The following is a 16,384-nucleotide window of genomic DNA, read 5'->3' as shown; positions in this document are numbered from 1 at the left end:
AACTATAAGACTAGACAAGGAAGAAATTGATATTGGTTTGGAGCCTATGATACCTTTATATGTACTACTTAAATAGAAGATTGTGACTCCTTGAAGAAAATATATTATCTGTGAAATGATTATGGAACACAAATAGTGGGAACTATTGCACTGTATGCAACCAACCCTAATAAATGTATTTATTTTTGAATAAATAAAAAATTAAATATGCAGAAAAATAAAACAGGCTTCAGGCACTGTCTTAAAATACAAATCAGTCTACGAACCAAAGGATTCCCCCAGGCAGGAAACTGCCAGGCTTTGAAGCTGCAAGGCTATTCAATGCTTATCAAGGTGACCAATTGCAACATTCACACTTGCCTCAAACAGTCCAACCTGGACTTTCCACAGACGTATAACCCCCACCCCCCTTGCCTAGTTTCCAACAGGCCTCACAACCTCTGAGAATGCCTGCCATAGATGTGGGCAAAACGTCAGGAGAGAGTGCTTCTGGAACATGGCCCTACAGCCCGGAAAACACAGCAACCCACAGACCAGTCTGATGTTTTGGTTCTCCGCCAAAGCTAGAATGTCAGGCTCAAGCAGGCATGAATGGAGCTGATGTTGCACAACTCCCGAGCGAGGGAGCAGAAGCCAGGCTGCCGGAAGTGGCCCCCTCCCTTCAGGCTTGGCGCGCGCTCCCTCCATCGCCTTTACATCACCATGGAAACGTCCGCCACGCCTCCGAGCCCAAGCGGCAGTCACGTGATGCCTGTCATGGCGGCTTCCATGGCTACAGTCGGTGTCAGGCCCGGAGGTGGGCTCCGGCGGCTCCTTTGGAAGCCCGGGCGGGCCCTGCTTCGGAGCTTCCGCACTGCAGGTGGGAAAGGAAGCGGATGCGCTCTCTCTCTCTCTCTCTCTCTCTCTTTGGGGTCCTTTCCTTCCCGATCCCCAAAAACCGTGAGGAGGAGGCGGGGAGGAGGCGTGCTCAAGGTTAGCCAGTGGGTCGCCATGGCCGCCTCTCTGCAGAAATAATGGTATGGGTACAAGGTCGCCCAGTACCCTTCCTGGCTGATTTGGGGGTTCAGTTCCTCTCTTTCCCCTCCTCTGAATGAATGCCGGGAGGAGGTAATGGGCTGGATGAGGAAGAACACATTTAAACTGAATCCAGACAAAACAGATGTTTGCCATCAAGGGTCCTAACCTGGGGGTGGAGGTGTGTCAACCAGTTCTGGATGGAGTCACACTTCCCTTGAAAGGCTGTGTCCGCAGCTTGGGAGTCTCCTGGATCCATCTTTTGACCTTTTTAGAAATCATCACTGTAAAGAGCTAATAACGACTGCCACCAATTTGTAAAGGACTAAGAACGTCTAAGGTTCTTTCAGGCTGGGGGGATCTTTTTAAATCCCACCACTGCCCCCAATTTGCGAAGATGCAGCCACTAAAGACTCAGAGAGGAGACCTTTAACTTTTTTTTCTCTCTTCTTCTTCACTTTAGAGGGTAGCGTAACTTAGTTTATAATATATGCGATAGAGTCTTAGATGTTGGAGGAACAATAACAAGTTTATTCAGGCACAGAGCTTCGTGGTTACAATATTGTTCTCACTTAGAGGCACTTTAATTAACAGTTACAATACTAGAATAAGGTGAGTCAAACTCCCTAAAGTGTCACTTCTTTAACCTAAAGTAGTCAGAACTTCATCCTTTGCCACTTTTAAACCGTAGTCATCCCTGTGATATATGATCACAGATTCTCTGTTCCTTACTAGGACACAGACTACATAAAATAAGTCACCAAACTTACTTTAATCCATCTCAAAATGAACAATTGAGTCTCCCTTGATCCCCTCAACCTAGGATCAATCTTCCCTGTGCCTCATCAGAGCACAGACTAAAACCTTTTTTAAACTCTGCACTTCTTCAACAAAATGACAGTTGGCTCTGCCTACTTCTCCATGGCAACCAGCCTCTGAGTGCAGAGAAGCAATAATTGCAATACTCATCCTTTTAAAACACAAACACAATTAAACATAACATCTATAAACCAAAAATTCATACTTCATTACAATCACCTTTTGAAAAACCAGAATCTCCATATCCTTTTGGAGAAACCATTTGAAAATCATAACCTTTTGTAAAAGTATGATCTTCCAGAAAAGATCCAAAAACCCGTTTGTGTACAATCTTCTGTTCAGTGGTATATAATCACATGTACTTATGCAACGCAATTTGGCTTTTCAGTTGTTAGGCTGATAACCTAGTTGTCTCTGATCTGTTAGGAACAGAGATTATGCCATGCACAAAAATAGCAGTTCTTCGGAAGTGTTCTTTTCAGTTCCCCAAAATATCTACTCTCCCATAAAATATCTTGTTTCTATATCATGCTCTCAAGAGACAAAAATAAAGTAGACTTTGTTAAAAGTAACGTATTTGGTTTATTCACAACGTTCATGTATTTGTCATGCAGATACATGACTTGCCGATCCATTTATAGATAAGTTTGTAGTTGTTTCTCTGTGCGAAACAGGGCACTTTCTTAAAATAAACGGCAACATGAGTTTGCTTTTAATAGTCCAAAGTCTAATGTTCTAAAATGGAGTCTGAGATCTGAGCAGTCCCAGATCTGATCATGTGGTCTGCAGCCCCACCCACAACCTCAAGAAACTTAGAGTAAAAGGAAGGCTGCATACCAAAATATGCATATACAATACAGTAAGCAAACAGAATCATATACAAAACAAATTAGTAGTGGATGCTTGAAGAAGGTTGCTATTTCCAACATCTCTCCAAATGTCAGTCCAGGTAGAAGCAACGGTCAGGAGTGCTTACTATCAGCTTCAGCTGATCTGTTAGCTGCACCCCTTCCTAGATTTGGAGGACTTGAAGATGGTAGTGCACGCACTGGTAACCTCATGGTTGGACTTCTGCAATACGTTTTACATTGGGCTACCTTTGTACCAAGTTCGGAAACTCCAATTAGTTCAAAATACAGCAGCCAGACTGGTTACAGGAACATCTAGCAGTGAGCATATTACACCTGTCCTAAAGTCACTCGACTGGCTGCCAGTTAGTTTCCAGGCAAAGTACAAAGTGTTGGTTTTGACCTTAAAGCCCTACATGGTTTTGGGTCCAGGTTACCTAAAGGATCGCCTTCTCCCATACATTCTGCCCCACACACATTGGTCTTCTGGGGGGCATCTGCTCCAACCAGCTAGAACCCGACTGTCAACTCCCACTCAGTGGACCTTTTCATCGGCTGCCCCATGACTGTGGAACGACCTGCCAGAAGAACTCCAACAGCTATCTATCTCTTCCAGCAGGCCTACCCAACCATCACCCAAAGGACCTTTTCATACGCAGTAGATGCTTACAAAGAAGTAATTCTGATTTGGTCTCAGTTTTCTCAATTTTGTCAAAATGTTGGGAAGTTTTTGGACCATGATGAAATCTGGGAGTTGTAGTCCCAAAGTAACCCTTTTGAGCTTTAGTTTAGTCTTTCTCTTCCAGATTTTGATCACGGTTGGTTGAACTTTTAAAGCATGCTATTTTTATCAACATGGGCTGATTAATTTTAGGAGTATTCAAAATAAATTTTGTATTTTTAGGATGCAGGTGGGAATGCCAGCTTTAAAAATGGCAGACAGGTCTCTTTCTAAATGTAGTAATTTTAGGATCATTTTACAAAGCATTTTTTCTGCCTTGTCTTCTATTGTGTGATCCCTCATTATATATTGCTGGATAAAGCAATTGTACCTTCTTTTCAATAGAAGGAGAAGCATGTCTTGTGAGATTGCTGTCTGTTAATTATATCCATTTACCTATGCATATGTTAGATTACCTTTTTCCATTCGTCATAATACTGAATAACATAAGTTATGCATGCATATTGTTCCAATAATGCTTAGAATATCCCTATGGGGTATCAACTTGTTTCTCATCCCCTTAGGTAAGACAACATTGGCTTGTCTGAGGTCAGATAGCAAAAGAAGATACTGAACTAGAGACTTCAGATCTCAATCTTTTGATTGCTCTTGTCCAGATGTTCTGGTTTAACTCATGTTGTCATTCACATATTTTAAACATGCAAATGTTCCTACATCCCTCTTTTAGCAATGCAAAAGATGCCCTGTCTTGTGCAATTAAGAATCTCTGGATGAGATAACAAGAGACATGGGATTAAAAGCAATGAAAATGTGATCAAGCTTAAGACAACAACTTGACCAAAGCGCAGACTGCATTTGGAGGTGGGCCCTTCCTCACAGGTGCAGCTCATAGGATAATACAGTCAGAGAACTAGTGTAGGAGATCTCAAGTGTGTTAAAGTAAGTAAGGCCATGTTGCAGATGAGTGTTAGTAATGCTGTGGCTTATCTCACTCTAGTGGCCTTTCAAGTGGAAGAGGAGAGTTGTGCTGCAGAAGTGTGAGTATTGGGATACTTGTTTTTTTTCTAGGAACAAACCAAGCTTACATTTCATTGGGTAGATATTGTAGATTATGTAGGCCCACTTGGTACTTTGAACCTATCTGATGGAATAGACTAAACCTGGATTTTAATTTTTATGGTTTTAGCAGGATTGTATGTTTTGTCTTATGATATCTATCTTGTTATATGGTCTTCTATTGGCAATTGAATACTTTAAATTAATTATTGAATGACAGTTTTACCCTTTAAAAATGGCAGACAGGCATTTTTCAAAATGTAGTAATTTTAGGATTTATTTTACAAAGTTTAGAAAATAGGTTTTCTTTCTTTCTTGTCTTCACCACTGGATATCTCACTTTATACAGTAGAGTCTCACTTATCCAACGTAAACGGGCTAGCAGAATGTTGGATAAGCGAATATGTTGGATAATAAGGAGAGATTAAGGAAAAGCCTATTAAACATCAAATTAGGTTATGATTTTACAAATTAAGCACCAAAACATCATGTTATACAACAAATTTAACAGAAAAAGTAGTTCAATGCGTAGTAATGTTATGTAGTAATTACTGTATTTACGAATTTAGCACCAAAATATCACGATGTATTGAAAACATTGACTACAAAAAATGCGTTGGATAATCCAGAACGTTGGATAAGCGAGTGTTGGATAAGTGAGACTCTACTGTACTACCAGAGAAAGTAAATTTTAACCTGGGGCTCATCTATCCGCAGGGAGAGGCAGATAATAAAATTGTATTTAAAAAACCTCTAGAAGTAGATACATTGTCTATTTTAAGGTAAAAGTTTATCTATCTATCTCCTGTCAGTTTCTTGGACATTTCAAAATCCTGAAGGTTAATGGTGTAAGATCAGCTTTATAATCTGTTGGGGGTGTAGTGGGGTAAAGCTAAGTTTGATTTTTTTAAATGTATTTCTTTTCTTTTCTTAACTTTTGCATCTAACCTTTCTTCCAATTAGTTCAGGGCAGACATATATTTTCCTCTCCCCACTCTACAGTCAACTAACCTGGGAGGGGATCAGGCTGAGAGTGAATGTTGGCCCTAGATCACCGCTTAAGTAACACAGCTACTGGAGACATGAACCTGTATTTCATAAGTCCAGGTTCAATGCTGTAACTAATACATTTCTCTGACTAATATGAAAACAATGTTTGGTATGCAGCATCTGTGCCAGTTATTAGATGTTGACTAACAAGCTAGAACAGAGTTTCTCAAGCAAGGTTCCCTGGAACTCTAAAGTTCATGAGTAAGGCTTCTTTGAGACATTGTGATTGAGCTGTAGATATACAGTAGAGTCTCACTTATCCAAGCTAAACGGGCCGGCAGAAGCTTGGATAAGCGAATATCTTGGATAATAAGGAGGGATTAAGGAAAAGCCTATTAAACATCAAATTAGGTTAGCATTTTACAAATTAAGCACCAAAACATCATGTTATACAACAAATCTGACAGAAAAAGTAGTTCAATATGCAGTAATGTTATGTTGTAATTACTGTATTTACGAATTTAGCACCAAAATATCATGATATATTGAAAACATTGACTACAAAAATGGCTTGGATTATCCAGAAGCTTGGATAAGTGAGGCTTGGATAAGTGAGACTCTACTGTAATAATGTTTATGCAGAGACCTGAAAATTATTTCAAGGCTTTTGCAGAGTAAAAAGGTTGAGAGAATGGCTGGTGTATTTCTTCATGTAGTATTGCTTGTGGCTTCTTAGAATTTGACTATTATGAGAAGTCTGTGGATTGATAGTTTTTTTCTGTTTTAATCTGCTGTAGAGTGAATGTGGTGTTCATAGACCGATGTGGGAAAAGGGTCCCAGTGAAAGGCAGAGTTGGAGAGGATGTGCTCCGCTTGGCCCAGAGACATGACATTGACTTAGAAGGTAAGTCATAAGAACATCCCAGATCAGATTCACAGCCTATCTAGTCCATCATCCTATTTCCAGCAGCGGGCCACTATATACCTATTGAAAGCTCAGAAGCAGGGCAGGAGGACGATATAGCTCCCTCCCTCTTTATTCTGCAGCAAGTGGTATTCCCAAACAAACTGCCCCCGAACAGAGGTACCCCACAAATTAGTGCTAATGGCAAATACATGATGGACTATTCTAAACTGGTAGCTATCACTACAGCTTGTCATAGTGGATCTTAGAGGTTGCTAATTCTTTGAAGATGTATCTTTTTCATCCAGTCACTTTCATCAGGTGACCCTGAGTGCTGGCAATATGAAAAAGCAAAATTAAGAGACAGAAACTCTCCAACTCCAAAACTCACATATTTGGGGACTACTGATCCAGTAGCCCTACCAAACAGTCACAAAGAGGTTATGGGAGTTTCAGTCCACAAACGTCTGAAGAATCTGAGTAGCCCATCCATGCTTGCCATGGTTTTTTTATGCATTTAGATAGGAAAGTAAAATGAGTCCCAATTGCGTTTTTGATAACAAAAATGCATCCCTTTTCTAGTTCTGTGGCAACAATGGACACAGTCATATCTTGTTGTACTGCAATGCCGAAAAGCCACTGATGACAATTGTAGTACAACAATATAATACCATGATTCCCCATCCCTCTTCTAGTCTATATGCTTTTTCAAAGGCCAGCCTAGAGTACAGTGCTATATGTACATTTATGCTAAGAAACAGGAGATAAAATGCGTAGGATGTTCTGGTAAGGTTAAAATGTAAAAACATGCATTTATTGTTGCAGGGAATACATCTGATATAGAACAATAGATAGACAAAAGAAAATTACCTAACCTTGGTAGAAAAGTCCCTTATGCTGATTCTTATATCTCTTTGAATTGATCTTGAGGCACAGAAGCCTCATGTTTCTTTCTCCAACAAAAGGTAATAAAGCCATAAATAAAGTAGTTAAAAACTTCCTTGGAAGCTTTTAAACAAAGGCTGCATGGCCATCTGTCAGGGGTAGTTTGACTATGCTTTTCCTGCATGGCAGGGGGTAGGACTAGATGGCCCATGTGGTCTCTTCCAATTATTCTATGATTCTGTTAAATGTTTGGTGAGAAGTGACCTCTGTATGCAGACAGGAAGAAAAATACTTGAGTTCCATAAATCTGAGAAACATGTGAAAACAAGATAGCAGGCATGCACTATGGGGTTCCCTCTATCCCCAATTGCTCTATATACAAGTGTTGGTGGTCCTTCACTTCAAACATCTGACAACTCCTGCTTCTCTCAATAGGTGCCTGTGAAGCTTCCCTGGCCTGCTCTACCTGTCATGTCTATGTGAGTCATGACATTGTGGATAAGCTTCCCTGCCCTGATGAACGGTAGGGAACTGTATTGTCTTATTGGCTCTCTTGTTATGAGCGTCATCTGAAATATCTTTCTGAGGCTGCTTCTCAAGTTCTCCTGATGCAACATGACTGGAAAGGGCTCAGTACTCAGAAGAGGTGAAGAATAAGGCAGGTATAGTCCCAGGCCTATAAAAGGCCTTCAGGATACCCTTAGTTTCTATATTGGGAGTATACCTAGCTCTATAAGGGTTCCTTCCATGCTGGTTTTAGCCTCAACCAAATGGCAAACTGCTGGTAGGATAGGTTTCAACATCAGTGATATGAGAGCAAACTTCATGAGGCCACAATAAATTGGGGTGTGATGAAAAAGCTTCATAGAGCCTATATAACAATAATAATAATAATATTGCAGTTCAAAAACATGCAAATGTGAGTAGATCAATAGGTATCGCATTGACAGGAAGGTAATTATTATTATTATTATCATCATTTCACAGCTCAAGGTGGGGCACATCATAAAATACATTTAATAAAATGCATATATTAAACCGTATTTCTCTAAAATACACATATTAAAATACAGGAACAAAGATTAAAATAAAATAGACATAGAATATGAATTTAAAATTCATAGTTACAAATTGACTGAGTAGGCCTGCCTCAAGAGATAAGTCTTTAAATTGTGTTTTAAATCCTGACAGCTCATTTACCTGTTGGAGCTCTTCCAACAGGTCATTCCACAGTCTTGGGGCGGCCGATGAAAGGGTCCTCTGGGTGACAGTCACCAGTCGGGTTCTGGCCTTTTGGAAAAGCTATTCTCCAGAGGACCTCAGTGTCCTAAAGGGTGTATTGCATGGGAGAAGGCAATCCTTTAGGTAATCTGGACACAAACCATGTGAGGTTTCTAGTCTACCAAATCTTATGCTACGAACTTCTTTCTTTCGGTCAGTCTCAAAGTTGTTACTATATCGCCTGACTCGATTTGCCGTTTAAGGTGGCAGCTAGTCTTTACATGTTATATATAACATGGCTGTTGTTTGATGTTTATTGCAATTTGTGCGGTTTTTTTCCTTTAGGTTTCCTTTTCATCTCAGAATTTAAATGGGAATTTTACAATTTAAAATGCAATGGACCTTCATTATTGGTTAGGATATGGGTCAGGACCCCCATGGATACCAAAATTTGTGAATGCTTGAGCCCCATTATATGCAATAATAATAATAATATTTTTATTTATTAGCTCTTAGGCTGTATTACAATACCAAACCAAACAACAAGGATTGATAGGACTTGATTACACTCTATATAGAAAGTTTTAAAAGTCACTTATAACTATACAGCAAATAAATACATCATATTGGAGCCCCTGGTGGCGCAGCAGATTAAACCGCTGAGCTGCTGAACTTGCTGACTGAAAGGTCGGCAGTTCAAATCTGGAGAGCGGGGTGAGCTCCCGCTGTCAGCCCCAGCTTCTGCCAACCTAGCAGTTCAAAAACATGCAAATGTGAGTAGATCAATAGGTATCGCATTGACAGGAAGGTAGTGGCACTCCATGAAGTCATGCTGGCCACATGACCTTGGAGGTGTCTACAGACAACGCTGGCTCCTCGGCTTAGAAGTGGAGATAAGCACCAACCCCCAGAGTCGGACACAACTAGACTTTATGTAAAGGGGAAAACCTTTACCTTTACCCTACATTATATTTCCTTTATCATCCCTACAGTTTACCCCACTTATATGCAATAACATAGTGATATATTTTCCCTTACGTAAAATGGCAAACAACTCGAAGAGAGTGCTATAGAGAGCCTGAGGATCTGTGATCGTGGGAAGGCTACACAGGATATGTCTTTGTGTCAGGATAGTGCTCAATATGTGGCAAAATCAGAATTTGCTTTTCCGGATTATTATTTTTTTTGCTGAAATATTTTTTGCAATGGTTTGTTGAATCGATGGAGGCAGAGTTTATGGATACGGAGGATCAACCTTAACTGTTGCTGTTGTCTTTGTTTTGAAACTTTGTTGCATTTTTATTTGTTGCGAGATGCTGTGAGTCCCAGCTTGAAGAGAAATATAGGATACAGAATCAAATTGGTAAACAGTATATACATTAGTATGAGAAATCAGGCCTGGCCCCTTCTGACCCCTCTTCCTCTCTTAGGGAGGAAGATATGTTGGACATGGCACCGCTGCTTCAAGAAAACTCACGCCTGGGCTGCCAGATCATCCTCACCAAAGAACTGGAAGGTGCTGAGTTCACCCTTCCCAAGATCACCAGGAACTTTTACGTGGATGGACATGTCCCGAAACCTCACTGAGCTCATCCCAGAGAAGGACCAGTCTCAAAAGTGAGGTTGACTTGAGTTTAAGAAGCAGATATCAAAGAACAAGGTGGAATAGTTGAAGCAACTGGGATTATTATTTTATTTCAAGAAAAAGAAAATAGTTTGCTCCATGAGCAAGAGGATGCTGCCGAAGAAGGATCCACCAGTCAAATGTTAAACTTTCTGTAGATGCCTGTATCTGTGCCTTCTTCCAAAAGCCATCACTGGGTTATGTGTACACCTCATTTGTGGTACCTGAAGGTGGCTGGGAGCTGGATCCATTTCTTCCCAAGATGCTCGGGCATCAAATGGAAGAGGTTTCAGGGGGAGAGGAAGGATTCCTGCACAGTAGCTGTCGTCTTCCAGGAAAAGGGATACCTGTTTATATGTAGGGAGTTTTGACTGCATACAGGGAGAAAACATGAGTTACTCTCACATGCACTTCACTGGAATTATTTTATCTTTGTTGTTCTGTTTTCTTCAGTTTTACAAGCAGTGCTTTAATCTTCACTGGGGCCTTCTTGTTCCTCATTTGTCATTTGGCTGTGGAAAAGTGGATATCTGTCCCAGTTACAAAATTTGTATCACCAAATACTTAGGGGAAGGAGGTCTACATACTTCAGTTCCCCTCTGACTCGTATAATTAAAGATATAAAACCTCTTTGTTGTTTTCCTTAATAGTGTGGTACATGGATAATATGTTTTGAAGATGGGAGTATACAATTTCGTAGTGACCAGGGATTTGTAAGTCCACTGGGCCCTTGTTATTGGCTGAGATTTGGTTCCTGTGGAATTTGGAAAATGGAAATCTCCATAACCTTTTGGAGATTTTATGATCTTTGGAAAGGCATGACCTTGTTAGAAGTCATAGCCCTTTGGAAAAATAGCATTCATGCAAGGCCATTAGGTTTCTCAGCTGTTAAACTGATGTACCTAGATATCTCTTTGAACTGTTAGGGACAAAGATATGGCAATGCACAAAAATACACACACACACACACACACACATAGCAGAGTTTCAGAAGTGTTCTTTTAGTTGCCCAGAAACATCTACTCTCTCTTAAAATATATTTGCCTTTAAGTCATGCCCTCAAGAGACAAAAATAAGCAGACTTCTTTAAAAGTAACATAGTTGGTTTATTCACAAGCTTTGTGTATTCAGCATACAGGTACACTGCATATCAGTTCAGTTACAGATAGAATTTGAAGTAGTTTCTCTGTGTAGGTAACACAGGGCATCTTTCTTATAATCAACAGTCCATAGTCTAAATTATTTATCTGTTCTTAGAGTCTAGTAGAGTTTCTGTTTCTACATTGAAAGTCTAATGGCTTCTTTTCAGCATTCTGTTCCTACTGACTTTTAAAAGCATACACTCATTTCTACTGGTCTCTAAGCATATATTTTCTAAAATGGAGTCCTGAACAATGCCAGATCTGGTTACATGGTCTGCAACCCTCCCACACATATACAATACAGTAAGTAATCTGAATTATATATACAGCAAATAAGTAGTGGAGGCTTGAGAAGGTTGCTACTTCCAACAGTGGATTCCAAAATCCCTGGATGCTCAAGTCCCATTATATACAATGATGTCCCTTATATAAAAGAACAAAATCAATGCTTGATTCTCACATTTAAAAAATATTGTCCAGGCATAGATGGTTTGATTCATGGATGCAGAATCTGTGTACAAGCAGTCCCTGAGTTACAAACATCTGATTTACAAAAGACTCCTAGTTAAGAATGGGGCTGAAACAACAGGAAGTGAGAGAAATCTACCCCTCAGAAGGAATATTCACTCTTGAAAGAGATATCATGGGGGAAAGTGTCTCAACTGAAGCTTTATCAGCAATCCTTGTTTCCCCAACAAGCCAAACTTTTCAAAATCCAATTATCACAGGGACAGAAAGTGAAGGGAAATCTGAACAGGAGCAGCTCCCAAGCAACCCTAGCCAGTGGTGAGGAATAGTGTTGTGTGCAGATTTTGTTTCCTTTGGTACCTTCAGTACTTTGTGAGCCTGTAACAGTAAGGGCCCTTCCAGAACAAAAACCTGTCCAACATGAAAGCCAGCAGGAGCCGATTTCGGCCCCTCCTCCTCCCCTATTTGGCATTACAGATGAATCTTTTTGATTTTCTTGATTTTTTTTTATTTAGTAGGACTGACTGGGAGTTGGGGACCTGAGGGATGGTGAGTGGGTTGCGCCTGCATGCGTTTGGAAGTTTGGAGATGGAGAATCGCACTTTTACCTTCTTTTTCTCCTTCCTTTTCTTTAGAAAATACTTCTAAAAGATAATAATTATTAATAATAGTAAACAAAAAGAGAAGTCCACCCCTCCTCCAGAGTAGAAGTAGAAGCAGTTTTAAGGAAGCAAAACCTGCGGCAAGCAGAATGTTTTGAATTTCAGCAGAGGCGGATTGTTTTCAAAGAGCTCCAGGATAAAAGTAATGGCACTGAAAATTGGATTTTTAAGGTAGTCCAGAGAGGATAGCTCTACTGAGCTACAGGTCATAGCTCTTCCTTCCCTGCTGGGTCACCTTAAAATGCCTCTTGGAAAGCTGTGTGGCATACTGGTGCTATTAAGAGAAACCATGCACACCTCTCCTCTAGAGTAGAAAAAACAGCTTTAAGAACAAGAAGCCTCCCTAAGTTGTGCGCACCTGCCTGCAGCTGAGCGCCCCTCTTCTAGAGTAGAAAGAAACAGGTAAGAAGCCCTCTTAAAGCACGCGCACCTGTCTGCAACCAAGTGCCTCTCCTCTAGAGGAGAAAAAAAACAGCTTTAAACAAGAAGACTCTTTAAAGTACAAGCCTGCAGCTGGACACCTCTCCTCTAAAGTAGAAACAAGTAATAAGCCTTGTTAAACTTCACGCCTGCCTGCAGCTGAGTGCCTCTCCTCTAGAGTAGAAACAAATTAGCTTAAATGCCTAAAATGATGGGAAGTGGAGCCTGGGAAGCACCCCCCCCCCAATAATGGGCAGATAGAAAATTGATCTTTCGACACCCACAAAGCAAAAACAGATGTCTGCGCTACCGTATTCAGGAGGTTCCCAAAAATCAGATCAGGGTCCCAATGAAAGTCGGAACACGAAACAGCTAATGGTTTACACAGAATACAACAACAGCAGCGGAGGAGGGAAATGAATTATACCTCCTTGGACTTCCTCCAACATTTTTAGGAATAAAAAGGTGAACATTATAAAGAATACTCCCTATCCTTTTCAGATAGAGGTTTCTTTGTCTTCTTGTCAAGCTCTATCAAGTATTTTCCCTCACAGCTGGACTGAATCACACTACCCTCACTACCCTATCTTAGTGGTATTCCACTTTAGCTGCCATAGCAATATCATAGGGAATCCTTGGGCTTGCAGTTTAGGAAGAATTCTCAGGGAGATTTTAAGCCTCACTAATCTACAAACAGGAGCCCCCGGTGGCGGAGAGGGTTAAAGCCTTATGACTTGAAGGTTGGGTAGCTGACCTGAAGGCTGCCAGGTTCTAATCCCACCCGGGGAGAGCGCGGATGAGCTCCCTCTATCAGCTCCAGCTCCATGCGGGGACATGAGAGAAGCCTCCCACAAGGATGGTAAAATCATCAAAAACATCCAGGCGTCCCCTGGGTAATGTCCTTGCAGACGGCCAATTCTCTCACACCAGAAGCAACTCAGGTTGCTCCTGAACACGAAAAAATAAATAAATCTACAAACCACAGAACATCACAGAATGCTGCCATAGCATTTAATGTGGAATAATATGGGTTTAGCAATGTAGTTTGATAGAAGTCCTAAATGGTTCAGAATCTCAGTTATTACCGTAATTCAGCCTCACAGTGCATCTATACTGTAGCATTAATACCAATTAACATTATTTTAACTGCCATGGATCAATGCTATGGAATCACAAGAATTGTAGTTTGGTGAAGCAGTGACACCCTTTGGCAGAGAAGGCTTTAAAATATATGTGTAAAACTTGAACTTGCACTATTCCACATCATGGAGCCACTACAGCACACACACACCCTTGGCCCCCTTCCATACAGCTGAATAAAATCCCACATTTTCTGCTTTGAACCAGAATATATGGCAGTGTGGACTGAGATAACCCAGTTTAAAGCAGATATTATGGGATTTTATTCCTTGATATTCTGGGTTATATGGCTGTGTGGAAGGGCCCTTAGTTTCTCCAACAAAAACAGGTGCAGGTTACCTCAGATGCGTTGCCAATACCTTTGATGTCAGCAGTTAACTACATATGGATATTCAGTTGAATCTTAAATACCTGGAAATAGGTATCTTCAGAAGCGTCTACTATCTTATATCTGTAACTATTCTAAACTATCTTGTGCCATTCTTATTGGTGTCACTAGAAATACTGAAGTTTTTTATTCCCATATTAGCCTCCTTTGAGTTAACAGTGGGTGTTCTATGAAGATTCTATGAATCTTTCTCTCAGTTTAGGAGAAGAATCCCAGTCTTCCTCTGCCTCCTTCCTCAGAGGTGGTCCAGTTTGCATCTACACTACAGTGTGTGGGAACATTAAGGCTAGAACAGAACACAAAGCTATCCCCATGTTTCACTGGGCCATGTCAAGAACTCCCATGTGGTTTTTCCTCATTTGTTCACACAGTTTGGATGGATGGAAGGAAGTGAAGCACCTGAAGTATCAAGACCAAGAATATATGGCCAAAATTGTGGCTTAAAAGTTAGACACCTACTCATAGAATGATAGAGTTGGAAGAGACCTCATGGGCCATCTAGTCCAGCCCCCTGCTATATAGGAAAAGCACAATCAAAGCATCCTTGACAGCTGGCTATCCAGCCTCTGCTTAAAAGCCTAAAAAAGGAGCCTCCACCACACTCCGAGGCAGAGAGTTCCACTGCTGAACAGCTCTTACAATCAGGAAATTCTTCCTAATGTTCAGGTGGAATCTCCTTTCCTGGAGTTTGAAGCCATTGTCCCACATCCTAGTCTCCAGGGCAGCAGAAAACAAGCTTCCTCCCTCCTCCCCATGATTTCCCCTCACATATTTGTACATGGCTATCATGTCTCCCCTAAACCTTCTCTTCTGCAAGCTTACTAAGGCGATCCCTCATTGTCCGAGTATGATGGCCTTCCAAGTTCTTGGAAGACACCTGTACATGAGTTTTTTTATGTGTGGAGGTTGGTGTACAGCCAATCAACACACAGTCTTCATAGAGTGAGGGTCTCAACCAGTGGCGCAGTGAACACAACAATGGTGGCTTCTCAGTCTGTTGCAGTCTTCTTCCGCCTTCACAGCCGTTGTAACATGTACCATGTTATCTTCCGCCTGATCCGCTGTTGAGTCTTCTGATTGTGCTTGGTCTGAAACCTACATTACCCCCCTCCCCATGCATGACTCCGGTGGTTACACTCACAGCCGAGCACCAATCAGCTCTCTTTAAATTTTGTATTATGTGTTTTATTACGTTATGTTATTGTTTTTATATGAACTGTTGTTTTAATGTATTGTGTCAGGCATTGAATACTTGCCTATTACTGTAAGCTACCTTGAGTCCCCTCGGGTGAGAAAGGCGGGGTAGAAATGCTGTAAATAATAATCTGTTCAGATCCTTTTGAATTCTGATCTTGTCCTCTGGAAAATTAGCTATCTTTCCCAATCTTGTCTTCTACAAACTTGATAAGCACATCCTCTGACCTTCATGCAAGGCATTAATAGATGTTGAAGAATACTGACACCAGGACCGAAACCTGCAGCATACTCCACTAGTCACTTCTTTCCAGGATGGAGAGGAAAAACCTTTGGGTTAAAAACATCTTGACATGTCCAAGGGTGGAACTCTTCCACACAGCTGAATAAAATCCCACATTGTCTGCTTTGAACTGTGATATATGGCAGTGTGGACTCAGATATTCCAGTTCAAAGCAGCCGCCCTGAGTTCCTTCGGGAAGATGGAGGCAGGATACAAAAATAAAATTGTTGTTGTTGTTGTTGTTAGCTCAAGCTCCTGCCAACCTAGCAGTTGGAAAACATGCCAATGTGAGTAGATCAATAGGTACCGCTCCAGCGGGAAGGTAACAGCGCTCCATGCAGTCATGCCGGCCACATGACATTGGAGGTGTCTACGGACAACGCCGGCTCTTCGGCTTAGCAATGGAGATGAGTACCAACCCCCAGAGTCAGACATGACTGGACTTAATGTCAGGGGAAACCTTTACCTTTACCTGTTGTTGTTGTTGTTGGGGGTTATTCTGGGTTATATGGCTGTATGGAAGGGCCTGGAGCTCCTTTCTTGGAGGGCCTTTAACCAGAGGCTGAATGACCATCTGTCAGGGGTGTTTTGATGGTGTCTTTCCTGCATGGCAGGAGGTTGGACTGGATGGGCTTTTAGGGTCT

The 16,384-nt window shown here is 41.2% G+C and overlaps 1 protein-coding gene across 1 annotated transcript; it reads left to right on the top strand.

Moving 5' to 3' along the window:
* The first annotated feature begins 576 nt into the window (after positions 1–576).
* On the top strand, positions 577–10,673 carry fdx2 (ferredoxin 2). Its single transcript, XM_003216392.4, has 5 exons — positions 577–859; positions 4,361–4,400; positions 6,207–6,313; positions 7,634–7,721; positions 9,850–10,673. The coding sequence occupies exons 1-5, from the start codon at positions 592–594 to the stop codon at positions 10,004–10,006; spliced, it is 660 nt and encodes a 219-aa protein (XP_003216440.3). The 5' UTR covers positions 577–591; the 3' UTR covers positions 10,007–10,673.
* The last annotated feature ends 5,711 nt before the right edge of the window (positions 10,674–16,384 follow it).

This window comes from Anolis carolinensis, chromosome 2 (assembly GCF_035594765.1).
Source record: "Anolis carolinensis isolate JA03-04 chromosome 2, rAnoCar3.1.pri, whole genome shotgun sequence".
NCBI classification, from domain to species: domain Eukaryota; kingdom Metazoa; phylum Chordata; class Lepidosauria; order Squamata; family Dactyloidae; genus Anolis; species Anolis carolinensis.
This window is presented reverse-complemented; position numbering and strand designations above follow the sequence as displayed.